Source organism: Canis lupus, chromosome 6 (assembly GCF_048164855.1).
Source record: "Canis lupus baileyi chromosome 6, mCanLup2.hap1, whole genome shotgun sequence".
Lineage (NCBI taxonomy): Eukaryota > Metazoa > Chordata > Mammalia > Carnivora > Canidae > Canis > Canis lupus.
Window position 1 is genome coordinate 50,721,353 of NC_132843.1, and position 27,949 is coordinate 50,749,301.

Below are 27,949 nucleotides of genomic sequence, written 5' to 3' on the forward strand. Positions count from 1 at the left end.
CCGAACTGTTCCGTTTGAAAAAGATGTACATAGGGCCTGTTTCTTTCATCAGATCCTCGGCCCTGCTATACACAGTAAGAATCAGAGGTACAATTGGATACAGCCCATGCAGGTGCTCAGCAAAGCTGGGCCAGAGCCAGGCAAGGGCCAACATAAAGGGATCTGATGCCAGGTAATGGCAAATGGAGAGAACTTTACAGGTATGGATGGAAAGGGGTGTCTTCTGGACCATTTCAGAAAATCCATGGGGAAAAAGGTCAAATGTGTAGAAACAGGAAGGACCCAAGGAAACAAACTGGTGCTAAGTCTTAAGCCTGCTGGCTGGGGATAGGGTGGAGACCCTCCAGCTCACGGTAAGCAGGGACGCCTGACAACTGAGAGGAACCCAGGCCAGAGCCTCCCCTTTTCACAAGGTGCTCTCTAGGGAGGTGGGGTCGGCAGGGAGGCGGGGCCACCCAGTTGTAATAACCGGATGGAGGCTTTAGCCTTCTGAGGCCAGCAGGGTGCAGGCAAAATTATTCCTGAACCTTGCTGACTGCGGGGGCAGGGCTAGACCTTGATAGCCTGCAGGGCTGGCCAAACTGTAGTCTCAGGAAAGAGCCCTTATATGGCAAGTATTCACTCGAAATTTCTGAGAAGGAACTAGGATCAACAAATACCAAAACATAAGCCAATGGGAAGATCAGATTTACAAAAATAAGATTTGAGTCTTATGAAATAAGATTTTTATCTACATATATAATTTTAAAAGACACACCATTTGAATAAAGTAGAGAATCCAAATAAACATCTCCACTGAACTTGTGGCAAAGTCCAGTGGGCCTAGATGAGGCCTGAGCGATCCTGAGATTCACACACTTACCAAACAGGAGATGATTTTCAGGCAGCTGGAGGCTCCTAAAGCAAGGCTTCTGTTCATGGTGGACCTGAGCCCAGGAAAGTGAAGGTGTTTCGCTGCACAGCTTTCCCAGGATTAGCCGGCTCTGGGGAGGGCTGGGAGGGCAGGCTGGGGAAGGGGACCAAGCCAGTTATTGGCTGTCCAGCTATGTGCCCATGAGGTCCCAGGCCATCTTCAGGCCCCTAATCCTCTTGTTTGTTGGGTTCACTCTTGTCAAAATATAATTTCCTAAATGTTAAAACATGACTCCTATGCAAAACAGAGAGACATTTTATGCAGTTTGTAAATTTGTGAAGAAACCTGTAAGATGGTAAACCTCATTCAAAGAACTAATTATTTATAGGCAACTGAAAAAAACAAATGTTAGGGGCTCCTGGGTAGCTCAATTGGTTAAGCATCTACCTTCAGCTCAGGTCATGATCCCCAGACTTGTCAGTCGTGAGATTGAGCCAGGAGCAAGGTTCCCTTCCCCTCAGCCTGCAGGCCTCTCTGCTTATGCACTTGCGCTCTCTCTTTCTCTCTCTGTCAAATAAATAAAACTCTTAAAAACACAAAACAAATATTAGAATTAAGTTGCTAAATTAGACACCACGCTGGTTAATGTCTTACAGGATAATAAAAGTGTAGGTTCTCTTTAGTGGATGGGAAGCATTTGCATCTTCAGGAGGTGAGGCAAAAAACGCACAGGTTACCCTTGTGATTTCACAGCCCTGGGGCTCTAGCCCAGGATACAAAGCACACAGGGGTCCCTTCTCATGGAAAATCAAATGACCCTTAAAGGCTGGCAGACAGAGCCGCCCTTCAGCCTGACACTGAAAGACATGTAGTCCCCCTCTGGAACTCTTTCACAGGTTGTGGATAATATCCCTTACCTCGTTCTTCCAGGTTCGGACGAGAGGCTCGATAAAAAGGCGCCCTCCCTCCAGGCGATTCCGAAGGTCTCAGTCAGACTGTGGGGAACTGGGAGATTACAGGGCCCCCGAGTCATCCCAGGAGAATGGTGCCAAGGAAGAGAACGGGGATGAGGTGTTCTCGTCCAAGAGCAAGGCCCCGGGGTCCCCTGCACCCAGCCAGGGGCCGGTGGGAGAGGAAGCAGGGAGGCCGCCCGGGTCCCAGGAGAAGCCTCCTCTGAGGAGGACGTCCAGCAGAACAGAGAAGCAGGAGGAGACGGGCAAGGCCCAGGACGAAGCCCAGCATCACCCGAAGGCCATGGGGGGCTCTGAAGAGGAGGCCGGCCCGCCTCCAGCTGCCAACGAGGCTGTCCCAGCAGCCCTTGCCTCCAGCCCAGAGGCAGCGAATGGGTGCGGGAGCCCCACAGAAGAAAAAGCCCCGGGAGAAAAGACAGAAGAGTCTGCAGAAGCGAAGGAGGAGAGGGCAGGAAATGAAGAGGATGAGCCCAGACAAGGTAGCCAAGGCACAGAGGTGCTGGAGGAGGAAGCTGTGGGGGAGGCCCCACCAGGCCCCACTGGAAGAGTGGAGGGCCACAGCAGTCCTGAGCAGGGGAGAGGCCAGGAGAAGGATGAAGAGGGGACCTGTCAGGAGCCAGGTGGCCACCCCTGTGATGCAGCCCCTAAGACGGAGGTAAGTGGCCTCCACGGTCAGCTGAGGCAGGCAGGGCTGGGGTGGCATGTGCATGCCCATCCTTCCTCACAAATTGGCTCTGGTGTGCAGGCACAAAGGCCCTGGCTTGAGACAGGCCGCTGTGGACAGTGAGGGACAGACAGACCATCCCTGTGCTGGCCTTCCCATGCACTCGGCGTCCTGGGGTACTCTGGGTGCATGTGGGTATCTGGCGCTCCTGAAGGCCCGGGAGGCAGGGCCCTGTACTCAGCTCAGAGATGGAGGGGGCACCTTGCCATCAACCCGGCCAGCAGGGGAGACCTGCAGCTCCTTAGGCATGCTAGAGGGCTGAGTGTGGCAGGAGCCAGGGCGTCCTCTGGGGGGAGCCCAGAGCACAAGCAAGGGAGACACAGTGAGTGTGGGTGTCTGTTTAGATCATCTACAGATTGCTAGTTATTCACCTCCTATGTTAGCTTGCGAGGGCTGCCAGAACAAATTACCACAGACTCGGTGGCTTAAAACCATAGAAATGTATTTTCTCACAATTCTGGAGGTCAGAACTCCAAAATCAAGGTGTTAGTAGGGTGGGTTCACTCTGGAGGGTCCCAGGGAAATCTGTCCCATGTCCATCCCCAAGCTTCTGATGACTGCTGGCAACCTCTGGAATCCTTCCTGGCCTCTTCCGGCTTCTGGTGGTTGTGGGCAAACATTGGCCTTCCCTGGGTTGTAGACACAGCACTGTGATCTCTGCCTCTGTCTCCATATGGTCTTTCCCTGGCTCTGTGTGTCTCAAAATCCACCCCCTTTCTCTCATGAGGATACCAGTCACTGGATGTAGGACCCACTCCAAATCCAGAATCATCTCATCTTGAGATCTTGACATTTGCAAAGATCCCAGCTCCAAGTAAGGCCACATTCACAGGTCCTGGGGGTTAAGACTGACAAATCTTTTGGGGGTATTCAACCCACTGTGCCTCCCCAGCCCCTGTCCCACTGCTTCCCCGTGTACTCCAAATAAAATCCAAATGCTTCACGAGGCCCAGAATGAGAGGCTGCTGCCCACTTGTCCCTGACCCCTCCCTCCCCTCACTGTGCTTTAACCGTGCCTGTGGTTATTTTGTTCTTCAAATATACCAAAATCAGTCCTTGCACAGAGCTCTGTCCTGCTGTCCCCCACCTGGGACACTTCTCCTGATCTTCACGTGGCCACTTCCTACACATCCTTCAGATGTCCCTTGGGCCTGTGTTGACGACTTGATTCCTCTCCTGCACCATTCTACTCTGCCATCATGGTACATATCACTATTTGACATGCTCTTATATATTTTATTTTATCATCTCTCTCTACGCTTTTTCCCTCACTGAATCCCCAACACCTATCACTGAACTTGGAGTATTGTTGTTCAACAAATATATATTTGTTGAGTGAATGAATGCATTTTTAATAGAAGAGAGAAAATTTCTTGACCCACAGGAAATAATCTCTAATGATACAACTAGAGGTATAAGAAGGGCTGATGTGTTTAGGGGAGCTCGCTGAGCACCCTCACATTACTTCCACTTAAACTAGACTGGGGAGAAGAAAGTAGGAGTCCCAAAGACTCTTGAGGTATGAGTCTCTTCTGGTTGGGCTGCTGGGCAAAGATGCTTCACGTTTCTTCAATGCCATCCATCCTAAATGAGTGATCTAATCCCATCAGCCTGGAGATCTCCACCAGATGTCCAGAAGGCAAACGCATGCCTCAAATCCTCACTTTTTTCAAGGATGAAGCCACTGAGTCCACATCGTCACCTACCAGTAGCTACATCTTATTTTCAGGCTAGGAGCTGCCTGTCTTGCCAGGAGAACTTCCCATCTCATTGGTGGCATCTTCTGGCCCTGAGGGTTTAAAAAGTTGAAAGGCTGATTCAGTAAGGGACCCCTGGGTGGCTCAGTGGTTGAGCATCTGCTTTTGGCTCAGGTTGTTATCCCAAGGTCCTGGGATCAAGTCCCGCACTGGGCTCCCTGCAGGGAACCTACTTCTCCCTCTGCCTCAGTTTCTGTCTCTGTGTCTCTCATGAATAAATAAATAAAATCTTCAAAAAAAAAAAAAAAGTAGCAACTTAAAAAATATAAAAACTTTTTTTAAAAATTTAATTGAAGGGATCCCTGGGTGGCACAGCGGTTTAGCGCCTGCCTTTAGCCCAGGGCGCGATCCTGGAGACCCAGGATCGAATCCCATGTCGGGCTCCCGGTGCATGGAGCCTGCTTCTCCCTCTGCCTAAGTCTCTGCCTCTCTCTCTCTCTCTCTCTCTCTCTCTGTGACTATCATAAATAAATAAAAATTAAAAAAAAATTTTAATTGAAAAAAAAAGAGGGCAGCCCGGTTGGCTCAGAGGTTTAGTGCTGCCTTCAGTCCAGGGCGTGATCCTGGAGACCCAGGATCGAGTCCCATATTGGGTTCCCTGCATGGAGCCTGCTTGTGTCTCTGCCTCTCTCTCTCTCTCTCTCTCTCTGTGAGTGTCTCTCATGAATAAATAAATAAAATCTTTTTTTAAAAAATTTTTAAAAAGAAAAAGAAATCCCTTTCTCCCACAGCTGATGAGATACCACCTTCTCTTGAGTCTCCTTCTGCCTTTGTCACTCCATTTACTTCCCCCTGCTGGTTACCTGGGCAGGTCCCTGCACCTCAGTTCTGGACCTTCTGTTCTCACTTCTCTTGGGACCACACTCCCCTGCTTTCCGTCTTCAGCACCCCTCTAGCTCTGGGCTGTCTCGAGCCTGCGGGAGGGGTGGCGGGGACCTGGTCTGTGGCTGCCACTGCAGTGCTGTCCTGCACCTTCATGGCCCTCTTAGCCGTGACCTACCGTGTCTTTCTGTATTAATCCACCGAGCTAAGCCCCTCTCCCTCCACCTTCTCTGCTAAGGTTCACAAAGCCATGAAATTCACAAAGCCATGCTGCCTGGATGAGCTGATTATGAACTCTTACCAACGGGGCTGAGCCACATCCATCTTCCCTGCTGCCTGGGCACCCTTTCCCTGCACATCTATCACCTGTTTTCACCCACGTTCCTCAGTTCCTCCTCCTTCATCCCCTCCTGCTCTGCAAATGACTTCATCTCCTATGTGACTGAAAGGAAGAGCAGCCAGGGTGCCACCAGCCTCATCCTCTCAAAGTATGAACCCGAGGACAGGTCCCTTCTTGACAGGACAAACCCCCATCTACTGTGATCTGGCTTCCCCCAACTACCATTTTCTGGACATTTTTACAGAACATTTACGGAAGTTGTCTGTGTATTTTGAGTGCGAGATTACACTAAGGATTTCCCATCCAACATGCACTCTTCCATGTTCCAGCTCCTCACTGGCTCACACCCTTCTGCCTACAGACCTTGCTCAGTCCTCTCCAGGAGGGAAGGAAAATCCCCCAAGTCTGCCCCTCCCCCCACACCCATCACTGTCTCCCTTTGTTTCTCCTTGCGATGCGCTCTTCACTATGTTTTGAGGCTCACAAGTGCTTCCCTGCTACCAAAGACTGAGCATCCTCGCCTTTGTGAGGGGCTGACATTGGCATCCCACCCCTGAAGCTACCTGCCACCCGTAGTTTCCATCTTGCGACTGTCCAGGCAACTTCCCTCCCTCCCTGCCCCCTAAAGAATTGCTGCCACACTCTGACCATGGCAGTCTCGCCTGGCCCCCACTGCCACACTCCAGCCATCAGGTTTTGTAAATGATTCCTAAAGTTGCACCTCAGCGTCAGCCACTGGATCACTCCTGACTGCTTAGCACCTGCCTGGCCCTAGTCCTGGCCACACACCAATGGCCCTCTGCACTTGGATGCCTGCCAGTCCCACAAATTCAAAATCAAACTCGTCCCACTTGCTCTGTTTCTTTACTTGTATTCACCTGAAACCCCACATTCCTTTGTTATCCTTACCCATCTCTGCTAATGAGATGCTCCTATTTCTTCTACTTCCCTGCCTCCTCAGCCCCCAGGTCTCAGTGTTGTTCCCAGGTAGAGCCTTTCACTCTCCCTCCTGTACTGTCTCCCCTGCTGTGACCCCCTCCCATGGTATCTCTATAATCATGACTCACTCCTAATGGAATTCCTGGTCTCCAGACCCACCCTATACATAACACCAAATTCATCTTCCAGAAAATGACATCTCAGTGTGTGCTTTCCTACCCCTTTGACACTACTCTTTGGAAAATTGAGTTCATGGCTTCTTGGCCTTTTTGTTAAGATCAAGTCGAAAAGAAAAATATCAAGTGGAAAATCGAGTTCACCCTCCTCCCCATGCAGAACTTCCCCCACCCTCTCCTTCTCCCCCATCATGGGGCTCAAGACTCCAGCCAACACCCATCGTTTCACAAGAGGCAACACATCTTCCCACCATCCCACCATCCCCTCCACCAGAAATGCCTGCACCCCCAAGCAAGATCACACTCACTGCTGCCTGGAAATGGTCTCACCCCATCTCTGTCCTCCACAGGCCTTCCCCAACTGCCCCAATGAGAAACATCCACAGTGGCTCATGTACCTCCTCACCTTCAGTATAGTGCGGTTGGGTGGCCCACAGTACATGCCACCTGATGCTGTGGGTACATTGCTAAAGGTCCCTGTTTCCCAACCAGGGAACTCATGGGCCTAGTGCAGCCTCAGCCCAGAAGGGCTAAACGCCATTCAAGGGATGAATGTTGAATAAATAGCTCTTTTTCTGTCCTTTTACTAAAGTACCCATCTTCTTTTTTTGATTATTTGTGTTCTTTTTCCACTTTCATGCTACTAAAGATTCTCGAGCAGCAGAACAGGAAGATGAAATTGAGTGGGAATGAATCAGTAGGTAAGAAGCTAGGGCACGGAGGACCTTGGAAGCCAGGCAGCAAGGAATGGGCAATGCCATCTACCAGTTGATTGGCTCAAGCTCAATCTCTGGTCCCTGGTTTTAAATCCCAACTCCCTTACTACCTAGATGGGGAAAGTCATTGACCTTTCTGTGCTTTAATTGCCCCACTTGCAGAACAGAGCTAATAGAAGTACCTAACTCATCTTGCTTTTGTGAGGAATAAATGAGTTGATGCATGTGAAAAGCTACATCATTATTATTACCATCACCTCTACTAGTGTTACAGTCCTGGCTGGATCTGGCATCTCCAAGGAGATCTGCTGAGTGTCAGGATTCCCTCACCCTCTTGCAAACTCATTCTTTTCCTTCTGTGTTCACAGGACCCCTGTCCAGGACACTAAAATGTGAAGAACTTGTGCCTAGTGACAAGGCTGCTGGAGATATCACTTTAGAAGGCGCAGCAACAAGAGTAGCAGCAAACAAAGCCATCGCCAAAGCAGAATTCGTGGAGGGTATGGAGGCAGCCTGAAGACACCCACTGTGTTGTTTCCTGGTCTCCACACAGAATATTCCCTTGCTAACAAGGATCAGTCAGAGAACAGCAGCCTTTAATCAGCTTGAGTTTGTGTCACTTGATGGACTTGGTTTAAAAAAAAAAAAAAAAACTTATTTAAAACAGTTTGCTGTGGTGACAGCTCCCAGGAATACTGGTCAACCTGGATCCTACCCACAACCACCTGTCCCTGTGGCTGACCTCGGAACTGGATTCTGATTTTGCTTCTCAAATTTTGTTTGTGTAAAGCAAGAGCCTCTTTAATGTTCTGAAGTTTTTATGATTCTCAGATGTAAGTAAAAACTAATTTCAGGTGGCTAGAAACAGAAAATAGTGTTGCTGAAAATATAAATCCCGTAAGTTACAGAAGGCCTTAAATTGTATCAAGACCCTGAGACAACCTCTCAGCTTTGTCCGAATTTGAACTGGGCAGCCGATTTTTAAAACATTGGACTGGAAAAGATACTTATTGCAACATTAACAAATATGTATCTGTTCCAGCAATAGGAGCTTTCCCTGTTCAGGAGTTTTGTAGTCCATGGTACACGGGGAGGTGACAGGCTCAGCCCACACCCTCTTCCCAGGGAGGAGGTGGAGGCAGGGAGTGAGTGAGTCTCCCACAGAAGCAGATGTCAAGGTGTCAAGGCTCTGCATGCTGCACGTCCTCATCCTGAAAGCAGAGCAAGGATACCTAAACAATGCCTGCTCTCTGATTCATCCTGGAAGGGTGAAATTTGCACTTCCAGAAGGAATTCCTTGAGCAGAGAGTAAGAGGTTTCCTGGGAGGTGCTTGAGAGCCTTGTGTTTTAAAAGGTACATAACAAAAAAACATCCTTCCTAGGTTCCCTGGGAAGCTGCTCTTGAATCAAAGCCCAGGCTCCCTTTCAACTCTGAGGAGGGGGTTGGGTCTTCAGTCTGTTTTCTCACTCCAGAACCCCCACTCTCCATTCTCATTCCCCTCCTCCCACTTTAAAGTTCTGTGTGGGAAGTGGGCTTTGCAAGGAACCAGGGCCTGACTACCTATTCTTTGACTCATTTCCTCTTCCCTCTTGATGCAATGATGTTAATCCCAATGAATGTTGAATCTTTAGGGTTGGTTCTTATCCAGATCTGAATATTGCAGTGTCTCATTGTGCTGATGCGGCAGATGGAGCGGTTGTTTTTCTGGAGGTCTGTTAGACCACTTCCTACCGTGACTTCAGAAAATAGTCTCCCAGACAAAAAGGCCTTATGTCACTGCTGGTACCTCCATGTTCTCATCCCATTATGGTTTTCCTAAGTCCGGGATGGTGTTAATATTTGGGATATATTTTTTTCTTCAGAACTTTTTAAATACACGCATCTTCTAAAACCTGTAACTTAGTCAAGCCCAGTATTATTAAGTTTTATGTTTCAGCCGAATTTGGGAGATATGTGTGTTTCAGTTATTTTGAAGTCTATATAATGCATATCTATCTATCCATCCACCCATCCATCTACATCTATCCTTCATCTCTCTATCTATCAACGGAGATGTGTACCCCCCTAAACAATACATGATTTTATTTACATCTGTCTTTGGGTTGTTTATAAACACACACACACACACTTATTCAGGCCAGAGTTTAGTGAATGTGTGCATGATTGTGAGCGTATGTGACAGATAGGGGACATCTGCCACTTTACTTGAAAAGGAATGGAACAGAAAGCATGGGATGTAGATGTGAAGATAAAATCACTTTTTTAAAGCATTTATTTATTCATGAGAGACACACAGAGAGAGGCAGAGACACAGGCAGAGGGAGAAGCAGGCTCCCTGCGAGGAGCCCGATGCAGGACTTGATCCCAGGATCACACCCGAGCCAAAGGCAGATGTTCAACCACTGAGCCACCCAGGTGCCCCAATAAAATTACTTTTCGTCTGGAGGCGCGACACCTTACAGTAGCAGATAGGTAAAGAACAATAGAAAATGCCAAAAATGTGATGCTGATGGAGCAGGTGTAATGGGTCAAAAGAGTTTCCCATCTGCCCAGTTCCCTAGTAGTCACGCTATTGGGTCTATTTTATGAAAAAAACAGAGGTCCTGTTCCCAGGGGTTGCTGTGAGTGATGGAGGCTCCTGGCAGGGAATTCATGAAGAGCCAGGACTGTTCTGGCTCCTGCTACAGTCCAGTTTATCACTCTCCTTTCCTGAAGCAACCACGATTATGCATTGCATTTGCAAATCTGGGATTTCAAGATTGGGAATCAAAGAAATCCATTTGTGTCTTAGGCAGCACAAAGTCATCACCATGCCAGGAAGACCTTTCATTTAGGCCTCCCTAATAGGCTTGAAAGAAAGCACAGATCCTTCACAGCTACAAGGCTAAAGAGAAGAGTCAGAGTCATTCCTCCTTTATCTATGTCATCCGGCTTGAATTTCAAACTGTATCTTTCCTTTCTCCAGAAAGGGAGCTAGGAAAAAACAAAAACAAAAACCTGGGTACTTTGAAGGGAAAAGCCAGTATTTAGTAGGTGCCTATTATACTGCTTCAGCTGCCTTTAGAGCCAGGTAGCCTGATGATCACAGGAAGCCCAGGGACTTCAGAATCCACTCTCCTCACCAGAACACTGAGCTCACCCAGAACAAAGCTCAGTTTGCCATACCTGTTTGGGCCTGTGACCGGTCAACTGACACACAATAAATATATGTCCAATAAAGGGATAAATTAGTGGACAGCAACCAATTCATCATCTTCTCTTGATCAGATACTCTTGGGAGTGTAACAGTTTAACACAGTGAATGAGGATCTTTAGTTGCTGATGAAAGAAACCCAACTCGACCTGGCTGATGAAAAACAGAAAACTATCTATCTATGAGTATCTTTCTCTCTCTCCCTATAAACTAAATAATATAAATTAAAAATCCATGAATAGACCTAAATATAACACTCAAGCAATTTGAAAAACCTCTCCTTGCTCTTAGTCTCTGCTTTCCTTTGTGTTGGCCATATTCCCAAGCAAGCTCTTCACAGCCTGTAAACCCAATGGAAAGAGCTTATTCTTTTCCAACCACTGGGAAAAAGTCCTGCAAAGGCTTTCTGTACACCCTGTGTGGATCACCTGTTCATACCTGAACCAGTGCTTATGACCAAGGAGTTGCGGGGATCAATTGGCCAGGCCTGGGTCATGTGACCTCCGGAGCAGGGCTCTCCGCAAGCCAATCCTGTACAATCTGCAAGGACTGAATGGGAACAATGGGTGTCAAATAGGGTACTGTTACCAAATGAAACTATGTTGGGTAGGCAAAAAACAAAACACTGTTAACAGATGTGTCCGACAGGGTAATCCCAGACACACCAAACTACTATTCCATTGCTTACTAAAACATTACATTTTGTTTGAACCCCTCTAATCAACTTGTGCTCTGTGGACAAGGTAAAAATAGTATGAACAGAATGCTTCCATTTGATATATGATCAGGTGACTTCTGAAGATACCAAGAGCACAGAGACGATGCAAGCGCTACTCAAATAAAGTAGAATTTGTTTTCATAAGCCACCCATGAATATCAGTCTCATGATTTCATGTATACAGGGCTTGTCCAGAGCTAACCTGGAGCTCCACGAGGGTATAGTTGATGTTTTCATTGTCTGTACCGTTCTTCATTATGCACAGTGCCCCATGCATTATAGGTGCTCCATAAATATTTGTTACGTAATGAATGATTAAATTGATTTCAGAGCTGGAATAGATTATTTCCAATATTGATCACTGCCTAACACCTCCCTCATCTGAAACCAAATGCCTGAAAAGTCATAATTAGCAACTATTTCCACTGGCTTCGGTCTTCTTTCCCAATCAAAATGCATGTCGTGAGAGAAGCAATATTTTAAGTTTTCCTGATCATCACATCTTGGGTTGAGTTGATTCTTGAAATACTTCCCAGAGGCATTGAAAAAAGAAGAGCAAAGTATAGAAGTCTAAAGGGCAGGAGACACCATTTTCTGATTTCCCAGCCTTGCTTGGGGGTAACTAGACTCCCACTCAGCCCAGTGATGTCCTGACCAGAGTGGGGATGGTTGCTGAGAAGAGTTTTATTCCAGCTCTGCCCTCAAATCCCAGGAGAGCTGTGAGAATTCCGGAGAGGCTCCACTGTGGTCAAATGGGGCAGGAAACTGTGGTTCTTTGAGACTCCACGGAGGGGGAAGAGACAATGTGTATGATTTATGCTTCTCAGTGAAAAGCCATGAGGGTAAAACTATCTCCCTCAAAAACTAGAGCATAAAGACTTCTTACTCCTTCTAATCCTGGAAAGTTGTGGGCTTCTCCATGGGAGCCACAGCACGCTGGTCCTGGCACTGCCAGGGAGGTGCTAAGAGGGAAACAGGATGCAGAAGGAAGGGGTTGAAATGAGCAAGAGTGCCCGTTGGCACATTTCTGTGAATAATGACGCTGGCCCTTCGGGGTGTAGTTTTACATAAAAATTTGAGAAAATTATTTGAATTTAGGCAAACCTGTAATGTCAGTTATCACACTTCTCAACTACTTCCTTTTAAGAGAATGAGTGCACTGGATTGCACTTTAGTCAGCATTCAAAAACAAGACTCTAGAATGATTATATATGGTTGGTACTCAAAAAAAAAAAAAAAAGAAAAAAGAAAAAAAGTAAGAACTTCAATACCAGTCACTACAGTTGGGCTGTCGAAGGAACCCACAGGTGCAGGATGCTGCAGTCACTTCCCCATCATGGCTGTACTTGTCCCCTCAGGAGTGACCATTACAGCTTTACTGATGGCCTCTGGAAGCAGCTGGGCTGAAAAGGCAAAAGGGCCTGCTTTGTATTGCCTCTGATTCTGTGTCTCTTTTCTTCTACCAAGCACAAAGAAACACAGGGTTCTTAAAGTGTGATTTAAAGATGTTAATTATCTTTATTTTTTCTTCTCCTTTATTTAAGATTTTATTTATTTATTCAGGAGAGACACAGAGAGAGGCAGAGATATAGGCACAGGGAGAAGCAGGCTCCTCACAGGGAGCCCGATGTGGGACTCAATCCCCAGACTCAGAATCATGCCTTGAGCCAAAGGCAGACGCCCAACCACTGAGCCACCCAGGCATCCCTAGATTTTCTTCTTATAAAAGCAATACATCAGGGATCCCTGGGTGGCGCAGCGGTTTGGCGCCTGCCTTTGGCCCGGGGCGTGATCCTGGAGACCTGGGATCGAATCCCACGTCGGGCTCCCGGTGCATGGAGCCTGCTTCTCCCTCTGCCTATGTCTCTGCTTCTCTCTCTCTCTCTGTGTGACTATAATAAATAAATAAAATAAAAAAAAAAGCAATACATCAATAAAATAAAAAAAGCAATACATCTTTATTTTACAAAATTTGTGGAGGAAAAGAAAATTAAGTACAAAAATATTTATAATTCCACTACCTAGAAATAGCTGGTATTAAAATTTTGTGGATTTTTTTCTAGGTTTTTTTTTTTTTTAGTTTTTTAATCTGTATATATATATTTGTTTTAATTCTTGCTTGTTACAAAATTAAACTCTCACTACATGTACTTGTGCATCTTTCTTTTTTGTAACAAACTACCATGAGCCTGTCTTCATAAATAATCACGCTTCTGATCGTGAAAACTACACACGTTTGTCCTTTGTAGCCAATAACAGCCAGAACGAGACCAAGTCTGGATAAAACAGAAGGACAATAAGATCCCCTGATGGAAATGGTGTTCTAGCAGAAAGTAGTTCTTGGGATGCCTGGGTGGCTCAGTGGTTGAGCATCTGCCTTCGGCTCAGGGCGTGATCTCTGGGTCCTGGGATCTAGTTCAGCATCAGGCTCCCTGCTTGGAGCCTGCTTCTCCCTCTGCCTGTGTCTCTGCCTCTCTCTCTGTCTCTCATGAATAAATAAATAAAATCTAAAAAAAAAAAAAAAAAAAAAAAAGGAAGTGGTTCTTTTCACAATCTTGGCCTTGGACTTCTATCACCTTAGGACTTCAGGCACTCTCAAAATTTAAATCAAGAGAAAACTTTTGAATGAAAAAAGAAAGGGCTGATGCTGCTCCAAAGATTCATTTCTGATGATTCAGGGGCTGCAAAATTCAGAGGAAGGCATGAGACAGACCTCAGAAAAAGAATCATTGAGGGAAACCACGTAGAAATGTTTTTAGTAAAAAGTAGCTGAAGCTATTACAGGACATTGAACTGGAGTCTGGAAAAAGACACACATTTTCAATCAGATTCAAGTTTCTGTTTGGATCAGGACATGGCTTGCGGTGGTGAAGCAAATCTGCCAGTTCTGACAACTGGGGTGGCCTGAAAGTCAGTTAGTGCCTAACTTCATGAGCAGCAAATGAGGCCCGGCACACAGCCCTGAGTCTAGTCTTGTGTGCCAAGTCAGCAGGAAGGGTTCTCTGAATGGTGACCCATGCGATTAAATTGTATTCTCACTTCCAAAAAGACCAATAACCATATCATGTCAGAACAAAGTCTGCACCACTTAGGTCTAGGTTGAGTCTGAATGCAGTAGCATGCAAACATCAGTATAAAATAGGAACTAGAGTGATTGTTAAAGCCATTTACAGTTTCAAGGCATGAACCCTGACATCATCCCAGAGTTATTCTAATCACCTCCTAATGCACCTACTCTAATTTCGTCATCCTCCTCTCATACATCTGACCCAAGTCAAAATTATCTTCAGTCATACTTTTAACATTACCACCATTCTCCAAAGCATTGATGCCACCAGATCCATTCAATAAAATTAAAATATTAAGGCATGGATTGAAATGTTGGACAGCACTTATGTAGCTTACAGGAAAATAAGAATACTGTGCTGTTGTACTGTCTTGATGGGACAGGATGGTCCTCACAAACAACTTGAGGAGAAAGCAGGCATGGGAAGTTTAATAACATCACTGCGAGTGTCACCGGCAGGGGTGAGAAGCCTCCAGCCTTGTCATCCCTGGGGGCGTCAGGGCGAGTGAGGGGGTGGGCAGCGGTGAGCCTGTGGTCTCAAGCAGAGGGCAAAGCAGGTTGCTCAGGACTGTGCTGAGAGCTCCTCCCGCCCCACGCCCACCCCGGAACCCACTGCATCCCCAACCTGGTCTCTCAAACTACAAAAGGGTGAGCTCAAAGCACTATTTAGCTCAGAAACTTTGGTTCAGTAGAAGGAAGAAAAGTGGTCTCAGACAAGGAGAAGGTGTCTCTAAAAGTTTGACGTGCAACCAAAGCAAATAGAGGGATTGACCCCCCCTCAGCCACGTCCTCCCACTCCAGGGAGCAGCAGGGCTCCGGGATCTCTACGAGTCTGGATTTCGTTTTTCAGGCTTTGTTCTTTGATCTGAGGTGTTTTCCCTTGTATGCCCTCCGCCCCTCCCGCCAAGGGCGTGAGCTCGGTCCCGACCTTGCCCTTCCGTCACTGCCAGAGACCCCAGGAGCCAGCGAGCCTCAGGAGCAAGGGGGCGGGGCGAAGCAGAGGGAGCGGGGCGGGGCTAAGAGGAGGGGCGGGGCTAGGCGGAGGGGCGGGGCTAGGCGGAGGGGCGGGGCTAAGCAGAGGGGCGGGGCGAGGCGGGGGCGCAGAGGGAGGCCCCTCCAGCCGCTGCGCGGGGCACTCGCACCGGGGCCCTCCCTGCTCCGGCAGCCGCGGGGTCCCCGGTCGCCCCCGCCCCACTCGCCGCCCCTTCCGAAGTCTTCCTCGCGCGTGACCCCAAGCGAGCTACCTGACGTGTGGGACCTGCGTTCCCTCCGCGAAGGGAGGCCGGTAGCTCCTAGGGTACGACGTCAGGAATATCCAATGAGCTCCGTACCCGGGCGGACGGTCCCATAACGAATGTTGGGAAAGGTCGCTCTCACCCCTCGTCCGGGGGTTCTTCCCGCCCGCTCCACCCGCCTTCAGCCGCGGCTCCCGGCCGAGGGCGCGCACCCGGGGCTGAGCGCAGGCGGACGGGGCCCCTCGCTACCGGCGAGCCCCGGGCGCGGCGCGGGCTGGTCCGACTCCGACCGGCCCCGCACCCCGGAGTGCGCGGCGAGAGGGGCTCCGGGGCCCACGCCTGGTTGTGTGCGCGGTCCAGGCGGCGGGAGAAGGGTCCCCGGTCGGGTCGGGCGAGGAGCGCGGCGTGAGGCGGGGCGACGCTGAAGGGAGGCGCCGGGAGCCGCTCTGCCGAGAGTGGCTCGTTGGTCTAGGGGTATGATTCTCGCTTCGGGTGCGAGAGGTCCCGGGTTCAAATCCCGGACGAGCCCAGGCTTTTCTTTCTCTCCACACCTTAAACTTATTTTTTCGCCCCCACACAGCCCATTTAGGGTTTCTATGACGCCAACCACTGTGGTGCCTTGAGCTTGAATGTTGATTCCCCTGATTTTACAGCGAGCAACCCAAATGGGATCATTTCGGACCGTTCGGCCTCTGTCCGCAGAGAGCAGGGCAGGAGAACCGCTGTACCCTTAAAGCACAGGCGCTGGGGACAGAGAGGAGCCTCGTGCGGAGTGCTGCCCCGTCGCACCCCCCCCCCCCCCGCACGTGGGCAGGGTGCCGGCGCCCAGGGGTCGGGGCCGGGGGCGCGCGGGGCCCTGCCGACGCCCAGCCCCGGCCTGCGGCGGGACGTGCGCGGAAAGCGGCGGGAGGTAAACCACACCTGCGGGCGACCGAGAACGGAACGCTGCGTCCCTTGCACACGCGCGCGACTCCGGAACGAGCAGTGGTGGGGACCGCATTTCCAGAGTATCACAAACTTTCTACGTTTTCACGTTGTCTTCTAATGGCATTTGGGTGTACAGTGCTCAAAAGTTCAACTTTGTGTTTTGCATGGACACATATTTAGTACGTATTCAAAAATTAATTCTTTCAGAAATCTTTAATTCGTCAAGGGGAAAAAAAAAAGGAGGGCTCGTCCGGGATTTGAACCCGGGACCTCTCGCACCCTAAGCGAGAATCATACCCCTAGACCAACGAGCCGGCGTGACTCTGTTCTCCCCGCCATGCTAAAGGAAGGTGATCAACTTAGTCTGGCGCCCCCAAGTGGTTATTCATATATTGTGTTTATGTCCACTTATTTCTGTCTTCTATATTGGCTTTATGTTTTCTTTCTCTTTTTTACTTTTTACCTTTACGAATCTGATACAGAAAAAAATAACTGTCTCATTACCAGTGTAATATATTTACCCTTTATTTCAACAGCCCTAATTCAGTTTATATTCATGGCTAATAAATTGCAGGATGTCTGTGCTAATGTCCCTGTGGCAGGTAAATTCCAGACTCTCTCCCTTATTGAGTTCTGGACGTTGCATTTCCCAAAAATAGTAAAATTTTTTGCTTCTTGTCTATACTTTTTATCTTAGTGCTCAAGGCCCCACTTTTCCAGCCTGTGAATTCCCATCTTTGTGTTTTTACTCAAACTCTTCAGCTGGAAAATCTCTTTTCCTCTTGGATGAATCCCAAATTCTAACCCTCCCAGAGAAAGATCCTTTAACATATTAAATTTTTTTGTGATATATAATTGGCATGCGGTCTTATTTCCTCTAATCATAATTTATTGGAGGACAAGACACCAACATGAATCCTGAAATCTGTATAATTGGCAACTAAACGTATAATTCATTATGATTGGTGTCCAATTGCCCCAATATCTTTACTGCACAGCTTGTTTACTGTATTTTACGTTCTTAAATACTTGATATTTAAGTTTATGCTAATAAAGCTGGCCCTCAGTAAATGACTGCAATTAGTTTCGAGTTCCTTAACACTACAAATTTTGGTACTTGGACAGTTAGTTAAGTGTGAACTCTCAAAAACAACTAACCAGATCAGCATCAACAAATAGAGGGGTGGCTAATCCTAAATAGACTTACTTACTTATTTTGCTTCATATCAGTTTATTAATTCATCTGATTGCTCATTCATTAAACAAACTTCAGAAGCACTATATACCGGTCACTGAATTGTCAACTTCCCTCCTATGGTTTGACACTAGCAAATTATAGTTTTGGAGCTCTCACATTCTCCACCCTTCTGTTTTATTTGAAACCGTCCTGACTTGAGTGTTGAGTTCTTCTTAGGGCTCAAGGCAAGGAGAAAAGAATACCCTTTAAAATGTTAATTAGTTCTAGATGCCAGCTCACTTTATTCATCAAAACTGAACTGGAAAAAATGTGCCCTGGACACAAGAAGTTTATATTTCTCAGGAGAATGAGGAAACTAAGAAATATAACTTGTAAGTTAAAATAATTGTAACCACTTCGTATTTCTGAAAACCTTACCTTCTACAGTTACTAAGAGGTCTCTATGCTCTCCTTTCCCTCTTGACTTTACTATAGCTATTATCATTTTTAGGGCTTTTTTTTTTTCTCCTACTGCTCTCTAGTGATTGAAAAATAGTTTGTCTATTACTCTTCAGGCTCCATTAGAGTATCTCATTTGCCGCTCACAAAACTCCGGATATCAATTGCCTAACTCATGGTGAGAAACATCTCTCTGCCAGTAAAGGAATGCCTGTGACCCTCTCCAGGGCAAATCCTTCCTGTGGTACGCAGATAGTTGCAGCATGTAAGGAGACAGAGGAACTCAAAGAACATTTTATCCCATTCACAGTGAATGAAGAAGCCTGGTGACATCTACTTTTACTGACCCCATTATTCGTGTTCCCACAACTTGGTGCCCGGAAACAGCAGAGACACTAGAATTCTAATTTTCAAATTTTCAGTATTTTCTGGCAAAAATGCAACCTTTCTCCTGACTTCAGCCATTCTGTCAATAGAAATGTTAATGAAATTGGGGTTCCTGGGTGGCTCAGTCAGTTCAGCGATCTGCCTTCTGCTAGGGTCGCGGTCCCAGCATCCTGGGATCTAGCCCCAAATAGGGCTCCCTCTTCAGTGGGGGGTTTGTTTCTCCCTCTCCCTCTGCCTCTCCCCACCTTGTGCTCTCTCACTTGTCTTCTCTCTCAATAAGTAAATTAAAAAAAAAAATTTTTTTAAAGAATGTTACTGAAATTGATTTAACTTCAGGAAAACTTTTTCATGGTGGCCTGGAATTCATCTTTGAGTCTGTCTGATATTTATTCATTAATAGTCAAATTCTCAGTGTTCCAGGAACTTCTTGCAATTGCTACCCACAGATCACAGCGTTCCAATTCCTGCGGCCACAGATTTTAGAAGACAAGGAGGAAAGGAATGCCAGTGAGATTACAGGCGGGTAGGGGAGAGAATTGTGCCACAATCACAAAGATCTGTTTGAAATTTTGGTGCCTGTCACCCTCTTTCTACTTTGTCCATTAATTCCAGCTCTAGAAAATTCTGCCCTTATATATTTGCCAGCACTTATGCTCCTGAGTGCCCTTCATCTCTATTAAGAGAAGACATTAAGCCCTGAGATGTTCCCAAGGCAAACCCCTCCTTGCTACTGCATTTATTGTGCACTGCATGAGAAAGGAAGTCTGTGAGGCAATGGGCCTGTGTTGATGAAAACTGCTATCAGGAGGCCCTGACACATAATTTTTTCTTATTATTGATGCTGTGAGGAAAATTCTCGGGAAGCCGCTGCTTTTCAGAGGCAGCTGTCCATTAAAAGGACCCTTCTGACCTCATTGGAAGTCTCCAGTTGATTCCGATTGTATTATCTGGACAGCATGAGCCGGAAAAGGGGAGTTTCCAGGAGGAAGAAAAGGTTTGTGAAGAGGGACTTTTGCTGAGTGAGGATCTCGGGCTAATAATAATGATTGGAATCCAAAGGATTTGCGTTTTTTTTGTTTTTCGCTTGTTTGTTTTCCCATTTACTCTCTGCAGCAGGATCAGGAACTACAAACTTGCATGATGTTTTTAAATTTGCAACTTCTCTAGATTAATTTAATAAATATGAATTCATCTTTTCATCCAAAATAAAAATGTATTGAGCATCTGCTTTGTGCATGCTGAATATACTTGTGAACAAAACAGAAACAGTCCCTGCCCTGGTGGAGCATACATTTTAGTGAGAGGAGACAGACAAATAATGAAGTGATTTGTATAGGGAGGGTTTGCAATTTGAACAGGGTGGGGAGGATAGGCCTCTTCACGAAGATAACACAGGAGCAAGAGCTGCAAGGGGAGGAAGGTGTGAATCATGTAGAAGCCATATCTGGAAGAACCAAATGGGTAGAGGGGAGAGCCAGCGCAAGCCCCCAGAGACATGTGTGTACCTGAAGCATTCCAGAGACAGTGATAAGGACAGTGTATCTGAGAGGAGAGGGCAAGGGTGAGAATAACAGATGAGCATTCCTAAGTGCCGGGCTCGATCTTAGGCCTTGGGAAAACAGAAAACTGTATGGCAAGTCCCTCTCGAGTCCCTCAGGAGGAGGGAGTCCCTCCCATTTTACATGGGAGACAGACAAGTGAATAGATAATAGCAACCAAATGCTGATATAATAGTAACATTTATCAAGAACTTATCACCTCATACATTATTCTCAACTGTGTTGCAAAGACCTTGAGAGATGAATCCCAATTTAAAGCCTAAAGATGATTTGTTAGGAATCTAAATGAGTACAGAGGTGTACCAGGTGAGAGTGGTCAAGCCTACATGGCAGTGTGGGGAGATATTAGAGACTGCAGGGGAACTTTCTAGGGGAATTCAACCCTCCAGTTACATTCTGAAAGATGAGAAGATAAATGTTGACCTTCAAGGGGCAGAGGGAGGCCTAAAGCGTGGGGAAGCAGTGGGAAAAGAGCCCTGTAGGCGCAGGGGGCCCCAGCATTAGAATCTTAAAACTGAAGGCAGGTTTGGTTGTGCGGCTGGAGTGTGGGGTGAAGGGCATAAGGCAGGGGCTCACAGAAGCAGCTTGCAGGGATATGTGTCCCACTCAAGCTGCTCCAACTTCATGTAAGGGCAATGAGGACCCAATGAAAAGCCCCCAGTAGGGAGTAGATGGGAAATTCATTCTGTCCATATTCTGGCAGTTGTGGAAGTTGTGAAAATATCTCAGCTGTTACAGGGGACATGGAAAGTCCAGCCCCTTGCAAAATACCTCACACTCAGGTATTCTTGCTTGTTTTCTCTGGACTGGTTTTCCTACCTGCAGGGGGTCCATGCAGGTATGGGGGACTGGAGAAGATCCGAAGATCCCCAGGGAGATGCAAGGGGAGAAGCTGGCTGGGGCCTGAAGCTAGGGAACCAAGAGGTGCTCAGTCTGGGAATAGCCATATCTGGGTGTCATCCAGGAGTCCCTAGGGAGGCCCAATAGCAACCAATGCCAGACCGACCAAGCCCTCTGACTCTTCCAAGAAAATGATGCTTCCTTTACATCAAATACTTGAAGGGAAGGACATTCTACTGACATGAGACTGATGGTCCAATGTTTCTGGTGGAACACCTTGCAGGTTCCAGGTAGTCCTTCTGAGGTTTCCTGGGGCTGCAGACCCCGGCAGCCAGCTGCCTTCTGGTTGTCCGTGGGGTGCTGTCAGCATTTTAAGCTCTGTTCATGGTCCAGCTTGTCAGCTGTCCTCGCAGACCAGCTTCTCTTCCTTGGCTTTTAGTTCTGGTTGTCTGGTAGCATCATTTTCCACTCAGGCTAGAATTGGAGGTCACATCTGTCTTTCTGAATTCTTTTCTCTTGATCAGACTTCCCACCCAATTGATACTCAGTCCTGTTGCTCTCTTACTGAAATTTTTTGGAAATCTTTTTTAAAAAAAGAAAGACCACCTCAAATTCTACATCCTTTGTGCATCTTTCCCACACACCAATTGGGCCAGGGGCTCTCAGAAGAGGAAGGTATGTGTGTTGGAGGTATATCAGTCAGAGAAACTTGTAGCATTACATGGGACTTTGAGAGCTAATGTCCTTGTTGGTCTTGGGTTTTACCTTTATTTGCCCTTCTCTTCAAGGATTTTAAAAAATTTAGCACCTGTTTGTCTACAGCGGTAGATTATGTGCTTCTTTAGAGAAAAGTCTAGGTGTTCTACATCTATAACACATAGTAGTCACTTAACACTTTGTATTCTATCCAACCTATGATACATTCCAGGCACATTTCTTAAGGATCTTGCTGAGAAAAATAGGGCACAATGGTTGTCATGCTTTTTTCATTTTCTCTCCCTACTCCTAATGATTAAGAGTTTGCTTACGAGGCTAGTAGGCTAAAACAGCAAAAATATCAATTTGTCTAAAATTGACTTCAGACAGAACCCTGAAATGAGAGGGTTACATTTGGGTGTTCTCCAGACTCTTCCCCTACTCTTGTCCAAATGGTCTACATTTTGTTCCTTCCTTGACTCTACCGGCCTCCCACCTGGATTTTTCCTTTTCTTCGCTCGCTCTCATCCTGTCCCTCCCCCTGGTGTGCCTTTTGCAGGGTGTTCTCATAAGGACACTTCCAAACCCTCTTCAGCATTCACCGGGCAACCAGTGAGCAGGGGACACACTCTGGGCCCAGGTAGCCAAGCTGAGCAGAGTCAGCCAAGGCACTTCAGGACCAGGAATTTCCCATTCCAATTTTAATCGACACATCAAGGGACATTTTGTCCGCAAAAGCAAAACAAACTAAAAAGCACATTCATTTGTGTTCCAGGTAGTAGGTAAGAGGCCCCAGTCCAGCCTTTCTTAAGCCGAAAAAAGGACTCACTCCTAAAAGGAGATTGGGGCAAGATGGAGACTTCATTTCAAGCTGGCTGATTTCTCAAATTGCAACACATAAATTACCTAGTCCAGGCGAAGGACAAGCCTTGCAAGCGGCAAGGCGGGAGATGTGTTCCATGTGGACGACTGAATCATCCCATCGTCATTCTCATTTTTTTTTTTTCCCCTTTGTAAAGGGAGCGCTGCTTTTTCTTTAGGTGAGGCTCCGAGAAACCTAGAAGGGCTGACACCGAGGCGAGAACGGAGCCGGCAAAGAGGAGGGACTATGGAGGGATCTGCGGGACTGGACCTCCGAGGCAGAGGAGACGGCGGCCGGTCCGCGGGACAGGCGGACCCCCAGGCGGGCAGAGCGCCCGGCGGCAGGAGCCCAGCCCTCGGGAGACCCCGGCCTCCAGCGCCCGGAGAAGGAGCCTGGGTGGGACCGGGGGGCCGGGCCCTCCGGACGGGGGGTGATGGACAGGCGGCGTCCTCCAATGGCGTCCTCCCGAGGCCGCGGGGCGGGCCAATGAGCGGGCCGCGGGGGCGGGCGCGGGCGCGGGGCGGGGACTGCCGCGGGGGCCAGCGGCGGGGAGCGCGGCGTGGAGGTGCCAGCGGGCGCGGGCGCGGGCGCGGGCGGCTGCAGCAGCGAGGCCGAGGTTCCTCCCGCGAGCCGAGCGGGGTGCAGTGGGGCCGGCGGCCCAGAGGCGCGGCGGCGGCGGCGGCGGCGGCGGCGGCGTTGGGAGGACGATGGCAGCACTCGCGGGAGCCGCGGCCGTGCTTGCAGCCGCAGCCCGCAGGCGCTGGCCGTGGCTGGTGCTGGCGGCGGTGCTCGGGCTGTGTGAGTGATGCGGACGCCGCGGCCGGGGCGGCGGGGCGGCGGGGCCTCCCGGGGCCGGCGCCCTCCCCCTCCTCCTCCTCCTCGCGGCGGCCGCCGAGGCGGGGAGGGGGCGCGGCCTGCGCGCTCCGGGGCCTGGAGGGCGCGCGCGGTTGGGGAGCGCCTGGTTTTCCTTCTTCCCGGTCCCTGCGTGTGCGGGAGGAGGGGCGAGCTCCCCACCTTGCTCCCTCCTGGGGGCGCTGCCGGGTGGCTGCCTGGAGCCTGCGCGGGGTCGCCCGCCTTCCCCGCCTGTGCCCCGGGGGTGCCCCGGCCCGCTGGATTCCGGTTCGGGAACCCGGGGTTCCCGACCTTTCCCACCTCAGGAAGGCGGCGGAGGAAGGAAGGTCGCAGGGTTTGCTTTCGCAGGGCCTTTGTTGGCTTGTGTCCTCGTTCTAAACGCACGTCCTCTTTGAGCCTGTAAACTCCATTTCGAATGCTCTCCAGTGCATTTTGTAAGCCTCCGGGATCGAGGAGTCCTGCAATCTCCTGGGTCTCGCCTCTAGCCGCCGAGCACCCATACCGACAGTACATCTGCATTACTTCTGGGTTGCACTGGGAATAGCACTGAAATGACCGGGCTTAAAAAGAATTTGGTCAAATCCCTAATGATTCCAGACAGAGTCACCACGGTTTGACAAGACACCAGACATTAAAAAGCTCATTTTTCCTTTTTTTTTTTTTTTTTTCTAAATGACCTTTCTTTCTTGCCAAATTTCATGGGTCAACTTAAGGTAAACCTCAGGCTCGATTTATTGCATTGGATGAGTTGTTTTATGGACATCTGAAGTGGTGTTGGCCATAGGACATTGTGCTGTTCAAAGCCGAGGACTTGTTGCTGTTTCAGAGTGCGGTTAAGTAATGGCTATAAAGAAGGCCAACTCCTAAGAAACCACGTAGACTTTTTCCTTTCTTTTGTTTCCCAAAATGTCAGTTGCATCACAGTGGCTGAATACAAGTTTACTCAGTAATTTCTCTCATAGAAAAGTCCTTAGTGTAGTCTTTGGGACCAGGAAAACTATTATTTAACCGGTGATTCCAGAGGTGGTGAGGTGTAAAGGTAAAAGCCCTCACCTTCTAGAGGTTGACAGATGAAGATATACGGTGTTTACATAAGTCAGAGTCTATTCTGTATAAATGTCTGTTCTGAGGGAAAAAAGGTTAAAAGTTTCTTGTTGGTGATGGTGCCAGTATTTGTGTTTTAAGTTAACCGGTAGGAAATAGCCTAAACATAAGGTTTATGAGAAATCTTGTGTGTGTCAGACAGAATAATTAGGAAAGTTCAGACATTGCTACTGACTCTAGGTCCTAGAAGCAGCAGAACTGACATACTGAATATTAATGGATATTAATATGAAAAGACCATCAGAATAATAACTACAAACACCTTGGATGGGCCCGGCTCTTCAGTAAGGAAAAATGAATGTTGACAGATGAAAATCAGCCACTAATGCTACTGCTTAATTTTGGGAAACTATCAAATGCTTCCTCTTGCCAAATTGTCTTTTCCTGGTTGTGGATAGTGTCTATAGCAGTCCACTTTGATAGAAGACCTTCCTGAATTTGATCCAGATACAGTTATTCAGCAAACATTGATTAAGCACCTTGTAAGTATTACAATGCACCAAACATACTTGGGAAGGATGGTCCCTGCTCTCCTGTAACTTACGGTTCAGCGGGAGAAGCACCCTGCACTAAGTCATATAAAAAGTCATTTGATGGTGGTGTGCTGTGAGAGCTTGAAGAAGGGCCATCATCTCAGACTGGAGTTGAGGGCCTGGAGGAAGGGATGCTTAAGCTGAGTAGGCACTGGGCAAGGAAACAGTAGGAGCAGAGTCCTGAATAGACCTGTTCTTACATAGGTAGGTCAGTGTGGTGGGAGATAGGTGTGTGCGGTGGGAGGGAGATGGGGGCAGTGGAGGTGGGGGAGCCAGCCAAAGGCATTAACTCACAAAGGACCTTGTAAGGCTGGTTTTTTATCCTGAGGACTTGGGGAAGCTGGTGAAGGATTTCTTTCTGGAGATGTGAAGAATGGATTGGAGGGGTGGGAGACTGAAGAAACCGGAGAGGGCTATTGTCATAATCCAGAGGTGGAGGATGAGGGGCTGAGTTAAAGCAGTGGGATATGAAGAGAGGACATGCCCGTGAGCTAGTTAGAAAGTACATTTGATAGGGCTTGGAAACGGATTTGCTGTGGCCTTGAAAGAGGAATGAAAGATAATCCTAATGTTTGGGACTTGGGAAATGGCCTATTTTTGGCAAGTGGGGCTTTTCACAGGTGAACGTGGGATTGAGGGAATAGTGTATGAGGAAGATGATGATGACGATGAAGTTACTTTTGGGTATGTTGAATTTCAGATACTGCTGAGACATCCTAACAGAGGTGGGCAGAAGACAGTAGGATAGATGGTTCTGGAGATGAGAAAGTTCTAGTTGGAACTGCAGATTTGGAATGCATCATGTAGATAGTAGTTAAAGCTACCATTGCTTGGATGAGGTCACCAATAGAGACCTGTAGAGAGTGTATTGAAGGAAATAGGAGGGCCAAGGACAGAGCCCTGGGGTATACGGAACCTGAGAAGGAGGTCTGATGAGTAAAGGAAGAACTGGAAGAATGCTGTCTTTGAAACCAAGAGATAATGAAGTTTTAAGCAAGAGGGAGTGGTGAAGAGTATAAGAAGACATTAAATATGATGAGGATTAGTTGGATTTGGCAATTGTCAGGTCTGTGGTCCCCCATAAATAGAAATGAACACACAATATATGAAGAATAAATTTCAGTAATTTGCGCTGACCATTTTATTTTTTTAAGATTTTATTTATTTCTTCATGAGAGACACAGAGAGAGAGGCAGAGACACAGGGAGAGGGAGAAGTAGGCTCCATACTGGGAACCTGATGCGGGACTTGATCCCAGGTCTCCAGGATCAGGCCCTGGGCGGAAGGCAGGCCCTAAACCGCTGAGCCACCCAGGGATCCCCTGCGCCGCCCATTTTAGTAAATGGCACCAACATGCATCTTGTTGCTCAACGCAGAAGCCTAGGATCCACCCTTGATTCCTCCCTGTCTTTCATCTAGCCCCACATCCAACATGTTCTGCCCTCTGTAAAATGCATTTGGAATTTGCCCACTAGTTTTCTCTTAGCGGTCCATTCTTAGCATTTTAGTCAGATTCACCCAGCTGGTCTTCCCGTTCCTCTATCCTGCCTCTTTTCAAAAACTTTTTATTTTTTATTTTTTAAAGATTTTATTTATTCATGAGAGACACACAAAGAGAGAGAAGGAGAGGCAGAGACACAGGCAAAGAGAGAAGCAGGCTCCATGCAGGGAGCCCGAAGTGGGACTCAATCCTGATCGTCTCAATCCTGTTGTAGCCTCATTCATGCCTTGGGCTGAAGGCGGCGCTAAACCGCTGAGCCACCCAGGTGTTCCTTAAAAACTTTTAAAAAAAGATTTTATTTATTTGAGAGAGGGCTCACGTGAGTAGTGGAAGGGGGAGGGGCAGAGGGCGAACCAGGCTCCCCACTGATCGGGAGCCAGACTCTGGCCATTCCAGGACCCTGAAATCATGACCTGAGCTGAAATATTCTGGCTCTTTTTAATTCATTCTTCACCCAACTGCAAGAATGATTTTTATAAAACTGCAATCAGATCATCTTGCTTTCTTGTTTAAAAGCCCTAATGGCTTCCCCTTACACTCTGAATGGCATACTGGCTTCTTCCATGGCCTGCAATGCTGTGTGGTCTACTTCCTGTCTCTCTGACTTCAGCTTTATGCCACTTGCCCCCCTGCCCACTATTTTCAAGCCACATGCCATCTTTTGCTTTTTGACATTCATTCTCACCTCAAGTCCTTTGCACTTGCTGCTGCTGCCTTTTCCTGTTCTTTCCCCAGAACTGCCCAGAGTTGTCTCCTTTTCATTCAGTAAGATCATAAATGTTACTTTTTTCAGAGAGGCCTTTCTCCATCCACCCTCTCCAGAGGAACTCCCTGTTATCATTCCTGGTCCTTTATTTCCCTGTTGAAATTTCTAACCACTTGGCTTTTCTTTTTTCTTCTCTCAGAATCTAGGATAGAGATAGTGTTTGTCTTGTTTGTAGAAATATTCCTAGTGCTTAGCACAGTGAATACTACAGATGCCAATGTTTGTTAAAGGGCAGTGAGGTATAGGTATGTCTTGATATCAGTTTGTTAGCAGTTTGTAATATGCAGTTAGGATTTAGCCTGGCATATGGTAGGTACTCAATAAATGTTTCTTGAAAAAAGGAATATTTGTTCCAGGTGTGATTTCACGTATTATCTGGTTATTTTCACTCTTTTAAGTACCAGTTCATATTTCTTTGGAAACGAATGAAATGAGTTAACATTCTTCAACTACTTTAAACACCATAGTTTTAGAATTACTAGTTATTGTATTTTTAAATTAATCATGGTTGTTGTAGCCTTTAAGTATTTTATCAATAGGACTTTTGATGCTTGTTGACAAAATTCAGACTTGAGACACTACCTCTGCAGTCAAAGGCCACATATTTCTTTTCTTTTTCTTTTAAAAGATTTTATATATTTATTCATGAAAGACATACAGAGAGAGGCAGAGACATAGGCAGAGGGAGAAGCAGGCTCCATGCAGGGAGCCCGATGTGGAACTTGATCCCAGGACTCCAGGATCACACCCTGAGCCGAAGGCAGACACTTAACC

The 27,949-nt window shown here is 47.6% G+C and overlaps 2 protein-coding genes, 1 long non-coding RNA gene and 2 other non-coding genes across 10 annotated transcripts in view; 3 read left to right on the forward strand and 2 right to left on the reverse strand.

Annotated features, from left to right (window-relative positions):
- Positions 1-9,387, forward strand: part of RCSD1 (RCSD domain containing 1) — a 94,116-nt gene extending 84,729 nt beyond the window's left edge. For all 5 annotated transcript variants that reach the window (XM_072830460.1, XM_072830461.1, XM_072830463.1 and 2 more), the window contains 2 exons: positions 1,784-2,479; positions 7,667-9,387. In XM_072830460.1, the coding sequence (XP_072686561.1) occupies positions 1,784-2,479; positions 7,667-7,687 (717 nt within the window). In that variant the 3' untranslated portion in view covers positions 7,688-9,387. The remainder of the gene's footprint in view (positions 1-1,783; positions 2,480-7,666) is intronic.
- Positions 2,987-15,851, reverse strand: LOC140635596 (uncharacterized). 2 transcript variants are annotated; one of them, XR_012032941.1, is made up of 4 exons: positions 15,522-15,850; positions 12,482-12,613; positions 10,931-11,041; positions 2,987-4,337 (listed from the first exon to the last, which is right to left on the reverse strand). It is a non-coding gene; the product is annotated as an uncharacterized lncRNA (long non-coding RNA). The 2 variants fall into 2 exon arrangements; XR_012032942.1 differs by lacking the exon at positions 2,987-4,337 and adding an exon at positions 9,397-10,272 and having other exon boundaries at positions 15,522-15,851.
- A 118-nt stretch (positions 15,852-15,969) lies between these two features.
- On the forward strand, positions 15,970-16,041 carry TRNAP-CGG (transfer RNA proline (anticodon CGG)). The gene has a single exon. It is a non-coding gene; the product is annotated as a tRNA-Pro (tRNA).
- Positions 16,042-16,681: 640 nt separating this feature from the next.
- On the reverse strand, positions 16,682-16,753 carry TRNAP-AGG (transfer RNA proline (anticodon AGG)). The gene has a single exon. It is a non-coding gene; the product is annotated as a tRNA-Pro (tRNA).
- Positions 16,754-22,665: 5,912 nt separating this feature from the next.
- The window catches only part of MPZL1 (myelin protein zero like 1), a 71,645-nt gene continuing 66,361 nt past the window's right edge, over positions 22,666-27,949 (forward strand). The window contains exons 1-2 of the mRNA XM_072831535.1: positions 22,666-22,815; positions 22,890-23,217. Coding sequence (XP_072687636.1) covers positions 22,666-22,815; positions 22,890-23,217 — 478 coding nt within the window. The remainder of the gene's footprint in view (positions 22,816-22,889; positions 23,218-27,949) is intronic.